This window comes from Carassius gibelio, chromosome A4, assembly GCF_023724105.1.
Source record: "Carassius gibelio isolate Cgi1373 ecotype wild population from Czech Republic chromosome A4, carGib1.2-hapl.c, whole genome shotgun sequence".
Lineage (NCBI taxonomy): Eukaryota > Metazoa > Chordata > Actinopteri > Cypriniformes > Cyprinidae > Carassius > Carassius gibelio.
The window spans coordinates 33,291,766-33,314,419 of record NC_068374.1 but is presented as its reverse complement, the minus strand read 5'-3'; the positions used below and the strand labels follow the sequence as shown (position 1 = coordinate 33,314,419).

Here is a 22,654-nt window from a genome sequence, read left to right as displayed (position 1 = left end):
GTCAGTATGATGCAAAACAAAGAAACAACATTCAGAATGCTTTTATCAGTCAAACACAAAAACCAAGTCCACACTGACCACTGCAATGCTACTAACAAATATGATTAAAGAATTATGTGCAAAACGTCATTAAACATGTTGCTCACAGACTGGAAAGTGCTTCACTGAACAGATATATTGAAGAGTTGTGAGAAAGATCTTCTTATGCCTGTCTGCCACCTCTCACATCATTTTGGGTGAATTGAGATATTGGCAGAAAGTTGATGAAGGTTAGGTAGTAGTCACAATAAAACAGTTGCTTAATGCCTCGATTTCCCTCATAGAACCAAAAATAGGTTCTAATGGAACACACAGGTTCATCAATGACACCTCTGGCTCATTCACAACTGACCTCCGTTAAACAAAAAACATTTAAAAGACAATAAAATGCTAAATACAATATTTGCACTTAGTGAATCAATTAGTTGTGGTATAACTCAAAGTGAAATGTCTGTTTAAACACGGATCGTGCCACTGTATGGATGTGACAGGAACCGAAAAAGTGAGAGAATATTTTTATACAATAAGGTATTTTGTGCATTAAAAATATTGTAGTTCACAATCGTATGCAAGCACATTTCTGCTACGGGATAAAAGAACAAAAATGGTTATTGCAAATTTTAATCTCAAAATTTGGACAGAATTTCGAAAATTATAATTGCAAGATATAAACTCACAATTCTAAGAAAAAAGAAAGCATTGCTTTTATTAAAGTTGCAATTCTCTGAAGTCTGAATTTTTTTTTTTTTTATCCAGAATTAGAAAAAAGAATTCAGAATCATAAAAAAAAAAAAAAAAAAAAATTAGATAAAAAAATGGAATTACCGGTTACTTTTATTTTTATTCTGTGATAGCAAAAAACATAAAAAAAAAAACAAACAAAAAAAATTATATATATATATATATATATATATATATATATATATATATATATATATATATATATATATATATATATATATATAAATAAACAGAATTCTGAGTCTTTACATCTAGCAATTTTGTTTCAGAATGTTTTTATATTTTGCAATTCGGAAGAAAAAAGTAAAAGAAGTCCAAATTGTGTGATAGAAAGTTGCAATTACCTTTTTTATTATTTAACCCGTATCCAAAAACAAGCTTCCGATATAGATGTATATCATAAAAGGCAGGCTTAGTGCAGTTGTAAATATTTTTATAACCAGATATGTGGAGAGCAATGTTTCAGACACATCTGGCAATTTAAGTGCATTACAAAATTCGAGCTTAAAGTTCAAAATGGTGTATGTGCTTAAAGAAAAAGTAAAAGGAAATCTTCAAAATGAATCAAATTAAAAGAAACACAATTATTTGTGTTATTGTTAAAGCAGCAAACAGATCATGATGTGTGTCAGCTGGCAGTTTGTGAGGATCCGATGAGAATGAGAGCTGGAGGGGATGAAGGTCGCCCCGTCTGTGGTGTGTCTGGTACCCCGGGCGCACCCTGATGACCTCATCAGAGGAGGAGGGACTGGGCGTCTTTGGGGTAACGTCAGGATATAAAGGCAACAACAGGGCTTGTTTTTCAGTGTCCTTTATTCTTTCCCTCCATTAGTCTTCTTCCTGTCAATCTCTCCACGTCTACGTCAGCGTCTGTCGTCGCTTGTTTCTGTGTGGCACAAGGCTGCTGAACATTAACTGAGGATCAAACCTAAACCTGGTGAAACAGTGACAAGTGAGATGGAAGTTTGAAAAAGTTAAATAATAATTAGTTCAGCTGTTGTGAGTGAATGCTGAGTGTTGAAGTGTTAAGGAAGCACTGACTGGGAGTCGTAGACGCCTGGCGTTCTGCAGGACTGTCCCGAGCACGACTGCAGCATCATGAGACGGTGGTTCATCTTCTCCAGGACTTCCTGATCGATGCTCCTGGCGATGTTACTCAGCTGAAACGGGTCTGCTGTCAGGTTATAGACCTCCACAAACACCTGCAAGCACAGACAGTGAGCTATTATTATCCTATGTATATTTTTAGCTTTCATTCAATATTAAGTATTTAATAAAAAACATATACTGAAACATAACATATTATATCAATTATATATAAACACACACACACAATTATAACAGTACATACAATATTATAAATAAATAATATTCATATAATTAAAAATATATTTAATAAAATATTTCTATATATAAAACACATACATAACACACACACACACATAAAAAAAAAAAAAATTATATTATATATATATATATATATATATACACACACACACACACACATACATGAATAAATAAAAAATATATTAACATATAAATGAAGTATAAATATCAAATACTTGATTATATATATATATTTACCATGAATTACATTTAAAATATTAAATAAACACTTATTTTATATATAATATTTATATGTCTATTATCTTAAGTCTCTGGGGTATATTCATAGCCAAAGCGTAAAAAAACATTGTATGGGTCAAATTTATCGATTTTTCTTTTATATAAAGATCATGTTCCATTAAAATATTTGGTAAATTTTCTACTGCAAATATATCAAAACATAATTTTTGATCAGTAATATGCATTGTTAAGAATTCATTTGAACAACTTTAAAAGGCGATTTTCTCAGTATTTCCAGATTAGAAAAATTGACACACTTAAGACTTTTGTGGTCCAGGGTCACATTTATAAATCTTTTTTTATATTATATATAAACAATAAATATATTAAATAAACTATATTTTACATTTTTTAATCATTAGTTTTTATTGGAGTTATTTATTTATTATACTTTGCATTATTATTATCATCAGTTAGCTGTTGGAACCACTAGATTGTATTTGTACCTGGTTATCGTCGAATTCACAGTACTGTAAGTTGGCGGCCTGTGACACTGTACGAACACAGGCGTACGTGTTATTGTACGAGTCTTCACACACACAGTCAGGAAAGCACTCCTGCAGAGACAACAGCTGTGTTACAGCACTCATTTTTATGTGATTACTTTAATGTGTATTTATTTTAACACCGCAGACCCTCGCCGAGACCCCGGGGCCCAGCAGAGGGCAGGCTGGGTCTGAGATGTTGCTTCCCTCTCCCTCATATTCCACCAGTACATCAGATCTCCACGTGCTGCGGTTTCCTTTCCCAGCCTGAGACACAAACACAGCTCAAGACGCATGCAACCCTTTATTTATATACCTCAAGGTAATTAAGCAAGAATGTGTAGCAAGAAACACTTTTAAAAAATGTGCATTATGCCCAAAATCACCAGGAATGCCAATACTTAAATGCATTTTTTATTTATTAATTGCAAAGTTAATAAGTTAAACAGATTTTACCATGATATGAAGAAATGACATCCCGTCCATCTGAGTTTCATTGACGTTATATCCTGCGATGTCCAGAATTGTTGGACCCAAATCCACATTTGCTATAAGAAACTGTTAAAACATAAATTATTAATGACACATTTTATATATATATATATATATATATATATATATATATATATTACACACACACACACACACACACACTCTAAAATCTGATTTAGAATTAAGTCTTGTTTTGGAAAGATAGATTTAAAAAAAATCTATTAAATTAAAATAAATGAGAATTTTTTTTTTTACAAATCTTATTTTTATTACCGGGCTTGTCTGGTTGGGTTTGATATTAGGCCCTCGCACCAGAAGAGGAACTCTGATATCAAATTCATAGAGTTGCCTCTTGTCCATCGGAAGAGAAAACTGGCCTGAGAGGAAGAAACAGGCACATGACAAAATCAAAGCTGGGTACAGTTAGAGAAAAACCGTTTCTCAAGGTTTAAAAATGATGTAACTCCTCGTGTACCTGTGTGGTACCCATTGTCGGAGGTAAAAATAATGAAGGTGTCGCTAAGCTCTCCACTGACGTCCAACTTTCCCACCACCTTCTCCACCAGGTCATCTACTGATAATAAAGTGCGCCACCTATTAGAACAGATCATTACATCATATGCAGAATTAATTTATCAAGTGAGGGATTTAAAAGCACATGAATACCGTTTTCTATAAGCGTCATCCAAGAACTCCACTGAGGAGTTTGTCATGGGTGTTTTTGCTTGTCTGATGAGCCAGTGCTTGTCCTGAAATGCAGGTTGAGATGCTGTCAGATACTCAAAAAAGCATCTATTCAGAACATCTACAACACATCAGGCCTGTACCTTCCCGTGTATGTTAAAGTTAGGGTCTCTTGGTGCCTTAACGTTGGGGAAACTGCTGTCGTACTGAGGAGCGGCCGTCCAGGGCGAGTGCGGGGCCGGTGTGGACACCATCATGAAGAAAGGCCTGCGGTTAGATTTGCTTTCCAGGAAGTCAATGGAAATATTGGCCTGGATGGAATCAGAAGCCACTCAAGGTCAGTTACATGAGGTCTGATGGAGTCTGGTGTACACAGGTGAGATCTGCTCGTACCAGAACATCTGTAAGGTAATCCTCGCTGTAGATCTGTCCGTGCCGCTGCGCCCTGCCGTTCACTGACAGTGTGTAGTTGTAGTATTTGGAGTTTCTCTCCTGTAGGAATATGTTCAAACCATTGAGGAGACTACACTCGAAACAAATCCGATTTCAGAAACTTGTTTAAAAAAAAAAAAAGAGTTTCAAACCTTAAAAAAAAAAAATCTAAAATTACATCAAAGAAATAAAAAAAAAAACTATATAAAAAGGAATAAAATAATTAAACTTTTTTTATGCTTCAAATAAAAGCTAATACATGTAAAACATTAAAAAGTAAATAAAAAATATTAAAATGAATGGAATTTTAAATATATAAATAAACAAAAATGTACATTTTACTGGACATTCTAAAACGCTTAATGTGAAAAACCCTTTACGTGGCTTAATGTACTAAGAAAGTGATATTAACAGACCAAAATCACTAAACATCATATTAATAAATTATACAATCCACAATAAATCAGATATGAATATGTATGCAAAGCATGTTAAGCCTTTTCCCATAGAAAACCGTTATAAGAAAACACTTAACGTGGCTTAATGTACTAAGACAATGATTTAAAAAAAAAAAAAATCTAACTCACTAAACATTATACTAATAAAGTATACTTTGTACAAAAAAAAATCAGATGAGCCCTGAATATGAATGCAACTTGTTTAATACCACATTAACTGAATGCAAAAATCACGTTAAGCGTTTTAGAATATCCCCATTTTACTGGTCTTTAAAAAAAAAAAAAAAAAAAAGATTTTATATCTTTGGTTTGCGTGATCCATAATGTTTCTCACAAAAACCTACAATCTGCTCTCAACGAGTTATGAATCATGGGAGAACTAATAAGAGAATAAGGCTACAGAAATCATACTCTTTCTCTTCTGGATTCATTTCTTGCTTCAGTTCTCATACCAACTAAACAAATATGCTATATTTTTGGCTACAGAGTGATTTTCTAACCTTCCAGCTGAAATGAGACGTTTGCAGCACTGCTGGGAAAGGTCAAAGGGCTTGTCAACGTGTTCTCTACTATGATTAAGAAGAAGCTGGAACACACCGTCGAGCCCTTTTTTAATTTCTGAATCTCTTTATTTGATTTCTTTTTTAATTCTCTTCAGCTTAACTATGTCGTCTTCTACTCGTGATTCTCTAAGTTAAGCCACCAGGCCTCTTCTTTATGCTTTAATTATACACCATTATAGGTTTCATTATTATTTTGAATTAGCTTTCATTTTTGTTTTATATTTTAATATTGTAGTTCATTTGCTTTTTTAATAAAAATGACAAGTTATCTGCACTAGAGCATCCAGTGTACATGAAAACCATAAAGCTCTGAAAAAAAAAGCACGATCTTCTGAATTGTTCTTACCAAGGCGAACCAGTGATCCCATCCCAGAGGAACATGCTCCACACCTCCTGCTTTTTTACTGCCGTACTGAAGCAGAGAAACAAACAGGTATGTATATATATATATATATATATATATATATATATATATATATATATATATATATATATATATATATATATATAGGATTTCACCATTGCATAAGCTTCCAGTGTGTATTTACCTCATTAAGATACTTCCCAGCAAAGAAAGTCTGATATGTGCCGTGTTTCTGAAGGAAAGCAGGGAAAGTTTCCGGCTCTTGGGTCTTCTGCCATGCAGTGCTGCTGCAATTGCCCTCCAGTGTGTTGTTGACCACATGATGGTTGTGAGGATATTTGCCCGTCAGGATGCTCGCCCGGCTGGGACAGCAAAGGGGACTGGCGACAAACTGCATGAGAGAAGAAATGACAAGAAGAGTTGGGAGATGCTGTGCAAAATGAAAGATGCAATGGCAAACATGCATGCGGGTTGATCCTCAAAGCACATTTCACTTGATATACCTAACAAATCTAAAAATATTCTTATTTAGAACAACATGAGGGCTTTTTAAGCTTGCATGTCATGCAAATTAGCACTTGTATACAGTACAGTTTCTTCTTACCGTGTTTGTAAAGGTTATCCCAGCATCACCTATCAGCTTTTTAGTCTTCACTAAAGGCATCTGTTCAATGAAAGATGGCAAGATGCTGATTATGCAGCTCGTTTAGTTAGCAACGACACATAAAGTGAAATGCATGGAGGAAATCACGACCACAGAGAATGACAACAACAACAAAAAACTCACTTTTTTAGAAAATATACTCACCATTCCGCCAATAGAGACATCTAGATCATCAGTCAGGATTAAAACTATATTCGGTCTGGGATTCATTCTAGCATTGTTACAATGCAAAGTGACGCAGATGAGAATAAAACGTAATATTACTAACGGAGACGAACCCATCTTTGACGCCGAATTAAAATCAAATAAAGCCATGGCCTAAATGAGAACCTTTTCTTGCGATAAAAGAATGAAATATGAAGCAGTTAGCTTGCCTTCCAAATTACGAGTCATACTATGGCGACGTTTTTGCCTCATGAATATTAATTACACATTCTGACGTTGGTTGATTACCTCTTGTGGCGTCTAGTCACGTAGCCTAATTTATATTAATAAGCCAAGCTTACAACATAGTAGGATTCGCTAATTCGCCTGAAGACTAACGCCCAACCAGAGCCGTTGAGAACAAAACTCAACTTCTTGTTTCTCAACCGCTCTGAGCCCGCCTACCAACGTCTGCAGCACAGCCAATCAGATTCCAGCAAATCCCCAAGCGTCATTAATATTCATGCTCGTACCTGTGGCCATAGTAGGATAAATAAAACTTTCATGTGTGGATTCAGACATGTGGAGAGACCTCTGTCAGATGATGTTTATGCTCAAAGGCATGATGATATTATTCATAAAATTCATGTTTTATGGTTTACGTGATCTCTTTTTATTACCTGTACTATTTAAACATTCACTACTTTACAAAAGTTGTATATTTTAATATTATACGGTACAAAAATAATGCCGTTTTTCGCTTTAATTTGGAGAGAGAGGAGCGACTTAGACCCCCTTAAAATCTATTATTTTTTAATATCAAAATTTACGATGAATAAATTATATTTTTATACTCTAATCAAACTGGTAACTTATTTTTTTTCCCTTGACAAATAATGTTTGAGAAAACATATTGACGTGTAATTACATTTTTATTTACGTTACATTTTACGTATAATTTTTTCGTCTAGGATATATGCTTATTTGTCAAAAACATGATATTATACATATATATTTTTGCCAGATACTTAACTTATGTTACGTTACTTATTTGGAAACCTTCATTTCACAAACATTTTTTTTTAATGTTATTGTTGTGAAATAAGCAAATGCTGTATATTTCTCATTCACAGTTGCTTACAAACTTTGTTTAAAAAGTTTCGCAGGTGGGTTGAACTATTGCCGCTGCAGGGGCGTGCAATCAGGATTTAGAGCATTCAGGAAGGAAACTGGAGCTTGGGAAAGGCGCAGGCAACCCCGCTCAAGGAATGGAACACACCCGGAACTCGAGTTCCTTATTGATTCATCTGTAACTCTTTGGTTTGTAGGCTACTTATGCGCAGCATGTGTGCACGAACTGTGTAATGTTAAACTTTAAAGAAGGCTAAAACATGTCTGCAGTGGAAGTGGCAAAAGAGGAACTCAAGGAGATAGACATATGTGACATCTGCTCCGATGAGGAGAGCGGAGTTTTCCTCAACTCAGGTGCGTCGTACCTTGATGGCTTCTCAGCGTTTCACAAATGGGTTTCAACTGGACATTCAGCATCGGATGGATACCGTGAGTGCGCCAAAACAGCTTCAGGCTCACTATCCAAGTGCGCAAATGTGCCTCATGGAGCACCAGCTGGAGAGACCCGTATGGAGAGAGCAGGAGGAGGTGGAGAGGTGATCCATGAAGCAGGTGTGTATTCGGATGAAGAGGATCTGAGAGTGTCCCGAGCATCATCTATAGTGGACTGTCTGTTAGTGGAGCTCTATGACACGTACAGTAATAATGTCAGAGGGGTGGACAGCTCGACCGAAGCCTCCAGCTCAGAAGCCTTCCTGGGAAGAAGTAACACTGGCTCCAACTTCCTCCAAGAACTTCAGGAGAAGCACACGAGACGCCATCAGATGAAATACCTGGCTCAAAAAGGTGAGCACCACTTTCTTTTTCAAACGAAGCCAATTACATTCGATGCAGACTGTTATTTTATTCTTGTTTATGGTATCCATACACTACCTTGTCCAGAGTTTGGAATAATTAAGATTTGATTAAAAATAAACTAAAATCTGTTACATTGTGAAATATGATAATAGTTTAAGATAACTATTTTATATTTAAAACGTTGTAATATTTAATTGATTTTAACGCTTCCAAACTTTTGATTGGTAGTGAATGTGCCTTATAAGTATTTTTAGAATTTACAGAATTTTTCCTTTTTTCTTTTTTAGAACGCATATTTATTTATATTTCGAATTATGCAACAACAACAAAAAAAAGCTTTTAACCATTTAAAAATATTATAATATTTAGTCTTTTTTTTTTAACTTAATTGTATTTAATTTTTGCTGTGCATTTGGAGTGACATTACTCTTAAGTAAAATTAAAAGTAATTTTCTTTCAATATGATTAGGTCATTTGAAATGTTTTTAGATGAAGTATAGTGTGCCACACTGTAAATGTTGCCCAGATGCTGCTTGAGAACTGACCCAGTTATAACGCCACTCTGAAAAACAGTTGAATCTTAACCCTTTGTTTGCTGAAGTAATTTAATTGTTGTCTCAAGTGCTCAGGTTCTTTGTAGGCCATCATGACAATTTACATACAGAGGTCTTTTGTACATATGTTTACACAGGGTTAAGTCAGTCATAACAATCTAAATCTATCTACACAATTAAAACAACAATTTCCATGGTTTGCATGCATGAATTAGATTTTTTCATGCTTTTTTATTTCCTATTAAAGTAATGGATATCGTTTAGCAGTCTTTATTTTGTGCTCAGGTCCAGAGGAGCTGAAGTGGATCATTCAGGAAGTGAAGTATCGTATTGGTGTGCAGTCGGCCAAACTGGTGCGTCAGGTCAAGAGGAAGGACAGACTTCGGCAGAAGTTTCAGAAGAATTGTGATATAGTCACCGCCTGCCTGCAAGCCGTCTCCCAGAAAAGACGTAATTACAAATCGTTCTCTCATTTCACTCCTCTTGTGGTCATTATTTCTTTGAGCAATGTTAAATTACCCAAGGGCTTCTTTGCTATTTGGAGACTAATGTATTCCAGATCGAAAGCATGTTGATGTCTGTTATCCTTCAGCTGCTTTAAAGGAATAGTTCACCTAAAAAAATTAATTTGCAGAAAATGTACTCGCCATCCAAGATGTAGATGAGTTTGTTACTTTGTGGGAACCGATATGTAGAATTTTAGCATCACTGTCTCTCCAATGAATCCTTTGCAGTGAATGGGTGCCGTCAGAATGAGAGTCCAAACAGCTGACAAAAACTTCGCAGTAATCCACAAGTAATTCACACCACTCCAGTCCACCAAATTAATGTCTCGTAAAGTGATACGCTGCGTGTTTGCAAGGAGCAAATGCATCAAGATGTTTTAACTTCAATCTGTTCCTTTCAAATAAAATATGAGTTCTCTTTCCATGATATTTCTGAAGTTGTCTCGTCTGAATCAGGAGAGAAATAGGCTAAATTTCTTCAAATCTGTTATGATGAAGTCATCTACATTTTGGATGCAATTGCTGAAAAACGTACGCTCACGTCACATATGAAATGCAATTTTGCTTCTTTTGCTACTCTAGTTCTCTGTTAATATTTTAGGAGATCGTGTTCTCAAATATCTCCCAGCTATAACAGGATTGACGACTCCTCACCTTTACAACTGAATTATTTGCATTAGATTCAAAACACAGACTCAATATCACTGAAATGCAATCCATTGGGTTTCAGAGCAGACACATTCATGTAGTGAGTTTATGACAGTGACATGTAAATTAGCACTCTAATGTTGATGAGCTACTGAACTCAAATTTGGATTTGGATTTTCTTCGCAAATTAGTCATTGTCCAGCAGTAGTTCACTTACACCGTGGGTGCTTTTGTTCTTATATTTGGCACGTGTATGTCCAACAGATATAGTGGTCTTTTATCTTTTAATGTCTTATTCCTTCATTTTATCTACATGCAGCATGACAAGCACTGTCAAACAGGTAAAGTATTGAATCACATCAAAACCATTTTTGCTGGTCAGCAGTCAATGTCTAACAGAGACACTTTGTAGTTGTCAATGGTTAAGGTTCAGTTTTTTATGTGTTGACATGTTTATTTTTGTAAACATGAGTAGCACGGTTTGTCACTGTTGTTTTCTCACTAAAATGCATGTCAGAAAATATTCTAGAAGGCTTATCATTCAATGGGATTTTTTATTTATTTATTTTTGTCTGAAATTTGTAAAAAAAACTGTTTTGTGTCTCATGTAAGTCACATTATGGGTGTTCCTCTTCATAGGGCAGGTACAGTTGGATACTTTTAGACAATCATATAATGTTAATGATTTTAACTTATCTCTTTCACTAATAATTAATCACTAAAATAAAAACTCCTTTCTCCGTGTTCCTTAAAGTACAACATTTCCTTTGTAAATCATTCTGATCGCTTGTAAGACTGAATTTCTGGAAATGTGACTATTTTATCCTTATTCTTATCTCAGGATTTTACCCTTGTTGGGTCCTCAATCAAGACTCATCTGTTTACTCCTAGATTTTCTTGTAATATTGGATCTACATTCTTGAAATACTGTATCTTTATTGGAATCTATGGCTCCATGAAGAACGTTTGACATTCATAGAATCTTTCCATTCCACAAAAGGTTCTACAGAGTGGAAAAAGGTTCTCTAGGTTTTTATTTTAAATGTTCTTAACAGTAAGAAAAAAAAAATTAAGAACTGAAACAAAACATGAAACCTTTGATAGTAGCCTACACCGTATTTTATTTCCTTATTCCTTGCTGTTAAAGTTGGAAGCATGGCACTAGTCATTCATGTACAGGCCATTGTTTCTGGTCTCTAGCCCATCCTCCAGAGCTCCAGCGGACACTCCTCCCTCTCAACCCCGAATGTGACGCTCATATGTGGGTGTAGACACGCGCATTACGGCGATATTCCGCCGTCCTCCGCCTTCTTTTCGATCTCTTTTGATGCTTTTATTCAATTTATAATTCATATGCTTCAGGTACAGATATGCCTCTTAACTTATGAAGATAAGGGATGCTCAAATTAGTTGTTTTCCTCTGATGGATTGACCAGGTCGACTATAACGAGTAGGAGGATATTTTATAAGATGAGATGATTCTCGCGATGAGATCGATGTAAATGCGCAGTCCGACGGACCTCTCAGGTTTTTCTCCAGATGAAGCAGGAAAGGTTTGTTTCCTCTAAGAGGTCGAGGGTTTGTGTGAAACGACAGAATGCAGCTGGAGGAGTCGGTAATATTATCAGTAATGTGCTGAAGAAACGCAACGGCATTTCTAGAAGAGCGCCGCGCCTGCTGTGCACACTAGAGCCAGGTGAATACAGCATGCTTTAAAATGTATGCATTTTATTCAGTATTTCTTGTATTTCTAAAACTGTTCCTAGGATCTTCTTCCGCACATTTATTTGTACTGGGGTTGAATGTAGAATGGTGTTTTTGTGATAATTACCCTAGGTGACCTAAAGGGCCTTCCCATTTTATGTCGTGTGATATATATATATATATATATAAGTAAACAGGATAAGTGGTGTAGATGTTAATATAATTTTTTACATTGAAATATATATATATATTTTTTCCCTTTTAAATATTTATTTATAAGCTAGTTGATCATTACACTCAAAATGTCATTTTTTAATATAAAAAATGCATTACATTGCACATGCCCACAGGAGGAGGGCTGGAGAGATGATTGTAATCATGTAACGTTAGGTTAATCCGGAACAGTCCCGGCTGACGAGTGAAAGGCTGAAATGGTGCTATTCTACTCCTTTTTGTTATTTAGAGCATGAAACTGACTGAGATGGACTCAGGTTGGTCTTATTCTTATGCATACAAAAAAAAAAACTCGCTTTTTTTTCTACACCGTGTTTGCGAGGTTGAGTTGTTTACATGCACGTTTCAGAATTTAGCAATGGCTACTGTGAAAGTTACAGCATTGCCAAGAAGTCATCGTGTTGTTATGGCACTTTATCGCTCGATATGACGCTTTAGCAGTGAAAGAAAACAGCGTTTATTTCGTCTTGATGCAGGATGGTGTCGTGTATCCGGAAGAAACTGCAGGCGGAAGTGAGATTCAGCACCGCACTGCAATGGACAGCGACATTAATCAACTGTTCGATATCCCGCGTTTGCTTTCTCGTTGTCGATGATACACTTGTCATTTCCAGTAATTTATGTTTTTGGAATGTATTCCTATTAGGGAAAGGGTAACCTGCCTGGTAAGTTAGGTAGCTAACCTGCCTGTCATAAATAATGAGCCATTGAATGAAAGAAAAATAAACCCTTATCTATTATTAGCAAGTGACAAAGGAAGGGGATGTAGTAAATTTGAATTTTCCACAGACACACACACATCAGGGTCTTTGCATTTTAGTTTGACATGTTTTTTAATGAGTGGTGATTACACAACATCCCTTCATTCATTTGTTAATGAGACGCCTGCAGCTCCAGAGGAGACGTTTTGATAAGGTCATCATCCACTCACTGACGTCCACTGTTTCGTCTTGTTTCAGGGGTGGACACCAGGTTGAAGTTCACTATCGAACCTTCTTTAGGCAAGAACGGCTTTCAGCAAGTATGTATTAGATGCCCATTGTAGAAGATGTGTGTCCGACCTCCCCTAAATAGGAATAAATTAACACTGTTTGTGCATGTTTTATTGTTTGTGTCTGTTTTGCTCTGCAGTGGTACGACGCACTGAAAGCAGTGGCCAGACTCCCAGTAGGGATTCCCAAAGAGTGGAGGAAGAGGGTAAGTGTGCTGGAAATGTCTCTTTTCAGGAACTTGCAGTGTTTTCATATCTGTGACTTTTTATTTATTTTTTTATTTTTTTTGGTATAGGTCTGGTTGACCCTGGCTGACCAGTACCTCCACAGCATCTCCATAGACTGGGAGAAAACCATGAGATTCGCCTTCAATGATCGCAGCAATCCAGATGATGACACTTTGGGAATCCAAATTGTAAAGGTATATATGTATTTATGTATATATGTGTGTGTATAAGCAGTTTTTTTATGGAAGTGTGTTTATGCCACTGGACAAAGTCATTAAATAGGTAATAGTGACTTTTTTGTATTATATATGTATGTATGATATACTCACTGAACTCACAACTGCTTTTTGTTTTGTAAAACAAAATTGTTAAGTCACAATTCCCTTCTTTCTTTCTTTCTTTTTTTATTTAATGCCAGAAAAAACTGAATTTTGCAAGAGAATAATTTTGAGTAAAAAATAAGTCCAAATTGTGAGAAAAATTCTCAAAAATTCAGAAATGATAGATATAAAAAATACCTTTCGCAAATTACCTTTATTATATATATATATATATATATATATATATATATATTATTTATTTATTTTATTTATTTTTGTGTTGGAAATGGGCTTCCATTGTTATTTAAAATTTTTAAGTGAAAATATTATTATTTTTTAAATATTTAAATACAGATACTGCCTTTTTTTTGTTATGTCATAATGACTAAATATGCAATAAAAGCTGTATAATAATTATAATGCATGCAAATAAATCATGGCTTTAGAGTAGCAATTTATTGTCAGAGATATTTAATGGGATTGAGTCTGATAAAAGGTTCCATGGTGGAGCAGGATATTTGCTCATTGTAGTGCGTCAGTAAGTGTAAAATATAACAGGATGTGTGTTTGTGTTTGTGTGTGTGTAGCTCTGGATAAGAGAACAGTGATCAGTCAGGCAGGTGTGCACAAGTGAGCAAAGTTCAGTGTGCTTATTTACATAAGATGGTCACATTTTGTTTTCCCGCCTCATTCAGGACCTGCACAGGACGGGCTGCAGTTCATACTGTGGCCAGGAGGCGGAGCAGGACCGCGTGGTGCTGAAGCGGGTGCTGCTGGCATACGCCCGCTGGAACAAGACTGTCGGATACTGTCAGGGCTTCAATGTTCTGGCTGCCCTCATCCTGGAGGTCACAGAGGGAAATGAAGGAGATGCGTTGAAGGTTTGCCTAAGATGCTTTTCCACTGGTTGGCCTGGCTTTTTTAGTACCACCTCGGTTAAGGTTCCAAGCGAGTGTGAAAATGTGACGTGTGAACACTGCAGATCAATTATTGGTCAGAGAGAATCGTCACTACCTGCGTCGCTGGATTTGCAACACGAGACACTGAACCCGCTAGATCTAAATAGTCAGCAACAGCCTCCGAAGTATAATTTGTTTGCACAACTTTTTTTAAACGACTTGCTTTAAACGACCACTGCACACAACTTAGAGAAATGGCTATATCTTGGTCAGTGGACGATGTGTTGGAGCATCTAGAACGGTCAAATATAACGAGCGGAAAGCGCCACTAGATACCTATAATCCCTCTGAATTTATTTATTATATTTTTTATGTATTTATTTTTTCCTGTTTTTTGATGAGGCACAAGAGACAGACCCTAATTTTAATTTAGTTTGTATATAGATTTAATTTTGCACAATTTTATTTGTTTTACAATTATATTTTTCTATTTATTATTAAAAAAAATTTTAATTTTTTATTTGCATTTAGTATTTTATTGCATGCATTATATTTTGTTGTATATTTTAACTTTTTTAAATTCATTGTAAAATATTTAAATAATTACAATTCATTTGTTTTTTATTTGTATGTATATTTAATAATTATTAAATGCATTCATATTATTCCAAGATATTATATAAGCAAGAAAATCTGCTAAAATTTACTGTCTTTTATTATTGTGTTTTGAAAGGTGATGATCTATTTGATCGATAAAGTGCTTCCCGATAGTTACTTTGCCAATAACCTGCGTGCCCTCTCAGTGGACATGGCTGTGTTCAGAGATCTGCTACGACTCAAGCTTCCAGAACTTTCTCAGCATCTCCACCATCTCCAGAAAGTAGCCAATCGGGAAGGAGGAGGTGTGTAGCAGCCCTGTGTTAATATATGGATGCAAAAGAACAATGTCTATTCCCGATTAACTGCATTGTGTTTCATGCAGGCAGCTATGAGCCTCCGCTCACCAACGTCTTCACCATGCAGTGGTTTCTGACCATGTTTGCCACATGTTTGCCCCATCACACCGTTCTGAAGATTTGGGACTCCGTCTTCTTTGAGGGCTCTGAAATGCTGCTGCGTGTAGCTCTCGCCATCTGGGCCAAACTCGGAAAGTATGTTCATCAATCATCTGTCCATGACAGAGAGTTGCAGGATTGGACCGATTCCAAAGAAAAATGTGATCATAAATTAAATGAGATAATTTTCAGCTTGTTTCAAGCGTTCTGCATCTCTCTCTCTCTCTCTCTCTCTCTCTCTCTCTCTCTCTCTCTCTCTCTCTCTCTCAGGCGAATTGAGGAGTGCCAGACTGCTGATGAGTTTTATAGTACTATGGGCTGCTTAACACAGGAAATGCTGGAGCACAACCTTATCGACTCCAATGAACTCATGCAGGTAGGACGGAGCATATAAAAGAGCATGAATAATTCATATCCTTAAATATATATAAAATGTATAATTTAGATAAAAAAAAACTGTAATATCTTACAAAATAGTGTTTGAAAATGCTGGAAGTTTGCTTTTGGGGCTGAAAGTGTGTTTTGGTCCCGACAGACGGTCTACTCCATGGCCCCGTTCCCGTTCCCCCAGCTGGCTGAGCTCCGGGAGAAATACACCTACAACATCACCCCGTTCCCGACCCCTGTCAGAGCGAACAGCAGGTATGAGAGCTGAAGACACTCAACACTCACAGCACAGATGGCATCCGTGAGAGTTTAGTAGTCATAACACGTGAACATCACGGCAGGGTGCTGTTTTATGGCACATTTGTGTATTCTGGCATGCAAATATCAAATGCAAATGTTCTTTCTTATCTTCACAAACTTTAAGTGTTATGCTTTATACTTGACTTTATTTTTAATTTTTTTATAGAAGTGATGTTGGCAAAAGGCAATGCAATGATAAAACAATAACATTTTTATTAAACTTTTCTCTGTTAAAATATTTATTTGCATATTATTTAATTACATTGTTTTGGATATTTTTTTTTCCTTAAATTGTTGATTTAATTTTATATTATTATTCTTTAGATATTTTATGTTTGTGCAATAATTTAACAATAATTTAAAATGTATTTCTTGTTTTTCAGTTGTAATATTTCAAACTGTTGTATTTTTTTTCTATTTGACTTAAAAAAGAAAAGTTTATTACTTTTTAGTATTATTTTTGTGTAATTAATTTTATTGCAATGAAATGTATATGATTATGTTCTTTAATTATTTTTGTGCTATATATAATTTTTATATTTAATTTCATGCATGGTTTTATTTGATCTTTTATTCATGCATCTTTATTTAAAAATATTTACTAACATTTAAAAAAATATTATTTTCCAATTGAATTAATTCACTTAATTTTTTATTATTTTATATTAAATTTTACTTCAAGTTTTATTACTTTAAGTTTTATGCTTTATACCTGACTTTATTTTATATTTTTATAGAAGTGATGTTGGCAAAAGGTAAAACAATAACATTATATTAAATTTTTCTCTGTTAAAATATTTATTTGCATATTATTTAATTACACTGTTTTGGATATTTTTTCTTAAATTGTTGATTTAATTTTATATTATTATTCTTTAGAAATTTTATTTTTGTGCAATAATTTAAAAATAATTGTACATTTATTTATTGTTTTACAATTTTAATATTTCAAACAGTTGTATTTGTTTTATTTTTGTTTTTAATTTTTATTATTTTTTCTGTTTTACTAAAAAAAAAAAAAAAAGTTTATTACTTTTTAGTATAATTTTAGTGTAATTAATTTTATTGCAATGAAATGTATATAATTTGTGCTATATAATTTTTATATTTTATTTCATGCATGGTTTTATATTATCTTTTATTCATGCATCTTTATTTTAAAATATTTACCAACATTAAAAAAAATATATTATCTTCCAATTGAATGAATTCACTTAATTATGTATTATTTTATGTACAATTTTACATAATTTAGTATTTTGTATAATTCAGTTCAATTCAATTAACTTGTTTTTTTTATTTATTTAAAAATGTATATTACTTTTTATATTATAATGTATGATACGTCATATCATATGTGATGTTGTATTTCCCATGTCTAGTCTGGCCCTCCATGGATGGGAGAGTGATGATGATGCTGACGTGGATGATGAAGACTCTATTGTCACTGCTCTGGGTTGCCTGGGGCCTCTTGGAGGACTTCTGGCTCCTGAGATCCAAAGATACCAAAAGCACCTTAAAGGTCTGTGTCTAGTTACCTTTCATAAGCCAAAAATCTACTTTGGATTTAATAGTGTAGTCTATGAGGTTACAAATGTCCCTTTTGCGCCATGATTTATGTATTGCTGAACACAGGTATTTATCAAATGCACAAGATGTTTCATTTAATGATTAGCATTTTATGAGTCACTGAAGCTGTATTGGCATCGTCAGAGTAAGGGATACCTCACAATGCAATGCAAAAAGAGATCAGCGTAACTCACTCTGCCAAGCCAACCCTGGCAAATCCTTCCCAATCCTGTCTCAAATGGTTTTAATTTCCTCTGAGGATTTGTCAGCTCTTGTTATATCTGAGGTGTGTCGAGTTGTTCCAGTGCAACTGAACAAATGAAAGTTTTATAAAAGAGCCAGCGCAGCTCTGTCACAAATATTCTTGCATTTTTATTTTGCAAGTTATCTTTGTGTTCTCATCTGTTCTACAGATCAGAGAGCGGAGCAGAGCTCTCACGGCAGTAACATGGCCGAGCTGAGTCCCGGGGCGGTGGGCGCGGGGCGAGCCGAGCACCAGGCGGCCATCAACAGCATGATGCTGGAGCGCATGAGCACTGACATCAGCGCGCTGAAGAAACAGTACTCACGCATCAAACAGAAGCAACAGCAGCAGACCGGACTACTTTACATCCACACAGGTAGCAGGATCTTCATTTTGAGCCTTTTACAGCAGTAGATGAGTTCAGGAGGTGACGGAAGGGAAACCATGTAGTGTTGGTCAGTGTGTTTTGACATTGTTCCCAGGACCTCGAGTGGAAGCTGAAACCATTGAACAACATCAAGCCAGTAAACAGCAGAAGCGCTACACCGGTACTGGTTTTTATGGGTCAACTGGTTTTATTATAGATAAGTGTTGGAGAGCCGTTGGTGTCGGGTCTATTGTTGTATAATAAAATGAATCACAATCATTTGGCATTTTGGTGACGGTTGAAATGATTAATGAAGGTTTTTCAAATCAAGATTTTTGCTTTGCAGTACATGCTATTTAAATTATTCTTTAATTTCTTAAAGGGGTCCTATTGTGCTCTTTTACAATGTCTTGGATTTGTTCTGGGGGTGTACTAGAACATGCTCGCATGCTTGGTGCTTCGAAAAACGCGTAATTTTTTACATTATTTACATTATTACAATACCTTTCTCCACATCCTGGCAAAATGGGCTCGATTGGTTCTGGGTTGATGAAGGCCCGCCTTCCGAAAGAAGAAATGTGATGTGATTGGTTGCTGTCCCAGTGCGTTGTGATTGGTGAACAGTTTAGACAGTGTTTCGGTACTATCCCATCCTTTGCCAAAGCAGCACGTTCCTCTGTCTGCTCCGGTTTAGTTAAAGGAAAACGCCACTTGTTTTTCCATATTTCACTATGTTTCTTCCTTCAACTTAGATGAGTTGATACATACCTCTCCCATCTCAGTGCGTGCACCTAATCACTGTAGCACGTGGCGCCACTAAGCTAGCGTTCACTCCTTAGGATCCAAATGGTTGAATTTAGAAGGCACCAAACACTTCCATGTTTTCCCTCTTTAAAGATGGTTATAGTTACACGTGTACAGTAAGTATTGCAGCATAAAATATAACGTGGTAATTTCTCAGGAGTGATGATATTACTGCGCCAAGGTCAAAGTGCTGCGAAGTGCTCTTCCGCCATACATTAGTTATCTTTTTTTTATTTTTTTATCTGCTTAGAAAATCGCCATGTTTTATTTTATGCCGCCATACTTACTCATGTAACCGTCTTTAAATAGGGAAAACATTGACGTGTTTGGTAGCTTCTTTGGATCTTAAGGAATGAATGGTAGTAAGCTGAATGCTAACATAGTGGTGCTACAAACTACACTGAGTAAATGAACGCACTGAGTTCGGAGAGGTACATGTCAACTCGTCTGAATTGAGGGAAGAATATAGTGAAATATGGAAAAACAGTGGCGTTAATATGACACATTAGTTTGAGCCTGATTAAGACTCAAAGAATATTGAACAAGAGGCTTGCGCAGAACCTTTGCACGATACAGTTATTGCAAGACATATTACAGTGGTAATGTTACTGTTGGTGTACTATTTTTTTTTTTTTTTTTTTTTGCTAAATCACCTTTTAGATAGGATGTCAACGACCGCTTAAAAATGCATTTACTATGTACAGATAAGTGCATATGTATTATTTTTATTGTTTACTAATTCTATCATATTTACATGAATTGCAGTGAAACTGTTGAATTTATTTAAACCATAGTCCAGAGTTTCCCATCTCACTCTCTCTCTATAAGTGTATATGTATATATTTTATTATTATTTATATCTTATTTATCATAATATAATTGTTTTAATATTTGAAATGGATATTTATCATGATAAATGTCTTTACTATCACTTTTGATTAATTTAACTAATCCTTGCTTAAATCATTAATTGCTTTCCAAATAAAAAATGTAAAAATTACTAACCCCAAACCCTTTAAACAGTAGTATTTATAATTTATAGTATAATTTCTCTATATAACAATAATATTATTTATATGATTTAATTTTTGTCTTTTAACAAACTGTAATAAATATTTTTGCCTTTGACTGACATCACAAAGCCCTGTCCTACATTTTTAACCTTGAATATTCTGTTTGAGATATTATGGATGTAACATCGGTTGCAAACGGTTTCATGTTGACTTAGTCTGTTTACAAATGCTAGCATTATCTTAACCGTTGATATTGATTCTTCACAGATAAGTGTCCAGCCACCAGTATCCTTCCCTCCCAAATCGGTCCGTCCCCTGTGGTCAACCATCTTCTTCTGGGCAGGAGGTCCAGACCCGGTCAGCGATCCTCACAGAATGGTATCATTCATAATGATGGAAGTCCTCAAGCCCACTCCACACCCAGCCAGAATCAGATGAATCGGACCAGACATCATTCACCCTGGCGTACACATGTGCGTGCGCACCGAAGGAACATCGCCAGGGCGCGAGCGCAACTCGGATTTGAAGATTCTTTAGAGATAGAAGACGGACTTACTGATGTGAGCAAAACAGAAGAAGCATCTGAAGAGGGAAGATGTGAGGATGAAGAGCAAGAGAAGGTGGAGACCATAAGCTCAGATGTCTCTCAGCAAGACCACATCTCCAGAGAAGCAGATGATCTCAAAGAGATCGACAACCAGTTGTCTTCTCTGCAACTGGAACCAGAACTTTCACCAGAAACAGCTTCTGATCCAACTCCTCAACCAGAAGCACCTTCTGATCCAACTCCTCAACCAGAAACAGCTTCTGATCCAACTCCTCAACCAGAAACACCTTCTGATCCAACTCCTCACCCAGAAACACCTTCTGATCCACTTCCACCAACTCCACCAGAATCAGATTCGAATCCGAATACACCGACTCCACCACCAGAACCGCAGCCCGAGTCCAAACCCACGGCCTCTGCTTCATTTCCATTCTCCCAGCGACCAGGTTCAGACTCCTCCAGCTCAGAAAGTGGAGGCTCCCTCCAAAGAAACCCTTCAACGTTGGCAGGAGAACCTCCAAAACCACAGCAGATCTTCTCCCCGTTCCCTTGCATCAAAACCCCTCGCAAGTCCATCACTGCGAGAAACTTGGGCCTCTACGGTCCAAACGCCAGGACTCCCAGTGTGCATTTCCCCCAGATGAGCAGAGGCATGAACTGTGCTGGAAGCACCACAAAGCGCCGATGATGAATTGTCGAATACACACAAGCACTTATTTGATTCTTCATATGTGGGTTCACATCTCCAACCACGAAAGCACATCTCTAGTTTGCTTCCAGATACTCCAAAACATCTACATTTAGGAACCATATTGGATAATGTAATGCTTCCATGAAGTTTAAAATATGAATTTATGAAGGCTGTTTACTTTTTTTGATGAAACCTTACCTAAACATCTGACACGTTCGGTTGAAGCTTTCGTGTCTCTTTTTGCATGTTCAGATCAGCAGTATTTGCTACGATGCACTGTGCATGTTTACTTACATGCGTCAAAGCTAGGAAAATCACAATCACATATATGTAAAATGCTGATGCTAAATGACTGAGAAATGCTGCAGTACTGCATCACACAGTCCAAAATGATTTTTTTTAGCACCCAGATACACTATTTAATCCTATAAATCAACAAATTTGTCTCTGTTTGCTCGTTTCTGTTGTTTATGACAACATTGCTGTTCATTTTTCCGTTATGTTATGCCATTTTTCTCTTGATATTTCCTTCGTAAATTATTAATTTGCCATCTGAATGACAGAAGGTGTCATTGAGTTCTTCTCTTTTTGGATGCTTTTATTCTGAACACTCCTGTTATTGAACGCCCCTTTGAATGTTTCTCTTCTCTCTATTAATCTTCGGTGCTTATGAGCAGTGGAGGATCACAAATGCCCCACAGAAAATAAAAGACGTGCAAGTATGGAAAATAACTTTTATGTTTCTACTTATTTCAGCTGTTACCACTCCAAAAGTCATTTGTGTTTGCAACCACAGTATAACTTCGATGACACCTAGTCAAACTACATAGATGAACTGAATAGAAATGTATGCATGTTATTATGTGGGTGTCTTCAGAGTCTAATTTGTGCTCCGGTTAAATTATAATGTAATATCAACACTCACCAGTCATTTAATCTACCATCTTTACAAGTGCCTCATGAATAATTGAT

General features: G+C 35.8%; 2 protein-coding genes across 6 annotated transcripts; one reads left to right on the top strand and one right to left on the bottom strand.

The window, feature by feature from the left end:
- Positions 1–1,109: 1,109 nt before the first annotated feature.
- LOC127978334 (N-acetylglucosamine-6-sulfatase-like) lies at positions 1,110–7,110 on the bottom strand. 2 transcript variants are annotated; one of them, XM_052583194.1, is made up of 14 exons: positions 6,693–7,110; positions 6,489–6,548; positions 6,069–6,275; positions 5,867–5,932; positions 4,461–4,559; positions 4,211–4,378; positions 4,050–4,132; positions 3,859–3,977; positions 3,657–3,760; positions 3,348–3,449; positions 3,048–3,158; positions 2,853–2,963; positions 1,822–1,982; positions 1,110–1,666 (listed from the first exon to the last, which is right to left on the bottom strand). In XM_052583194.1, exons 1-14 carry the CDS (start codon positions 6,861–6,863, stop codon positions 1,639–1,641), a joined length of 1,590 nt encoding a protein of 529 aa, XP_052439154.1. In that variant the 5' UTR covers positions 6,864–7,110; the 3' UTR covers positions 1,110–1,638. The 2 variants fall into 2 exon arrangements, with proteins under 2 accessions (XP_052439154.1, XP_052439153.1); XM_052583193.1 differs by having other exon boundaries at positions 1,110–1,714; positions 6,693–7,106.
- Positions 7,111–7,922: 812 nt separating this feature from the next.
- Positions 7,923–22,414, top strand: LOC127978288 (TBC1 domain family member 30). Of its 4 annotated transcripts, XM_052583189.1 has the most exons (14): positions 7,923–8,609; positions 9,461–9,625; positions 13,227–13,288; positions 13,399–13,464; positions 13,555–13,680; positions 14,502–14,687; positions 15,439–15,607; positions 15,688–15,856; positions 16,031–16,136; positions 16,296–16,402; positions 17,830–17,969; positions 18,430–18,636; positions 18,743–18,808; positions 20,712–22,414. In XM_052583189.1, exons 1-14 carry the CDS (start codon positions 8,084–8,086, stop codon positions 21,677–21,679), a joined length of 3,063 nt encoding a protein of 1,020 aa, XP_052439149.1. In that variant the 5' UTR covers positions 7,923–8,083; the 3' UTR covers positions 21,680–22,414. The 4 variants fall into 4 exon arrangements, with proteins under 4 accessions (XP_052439149.1, XP_052439150.1, XP_052439151.1 ...); XM_052583190.1 differs by lacking the exon at positions 18,743–18,808; XM_052583191.1 differs by lacking the exons at positions 7,923–8,609; positions 9,461–9,625 and adding an exon at positions 11,600–12,025.
- The last annotated feature ends 240 nt before the right edge of the window (positions 22,415–22,654 follow it).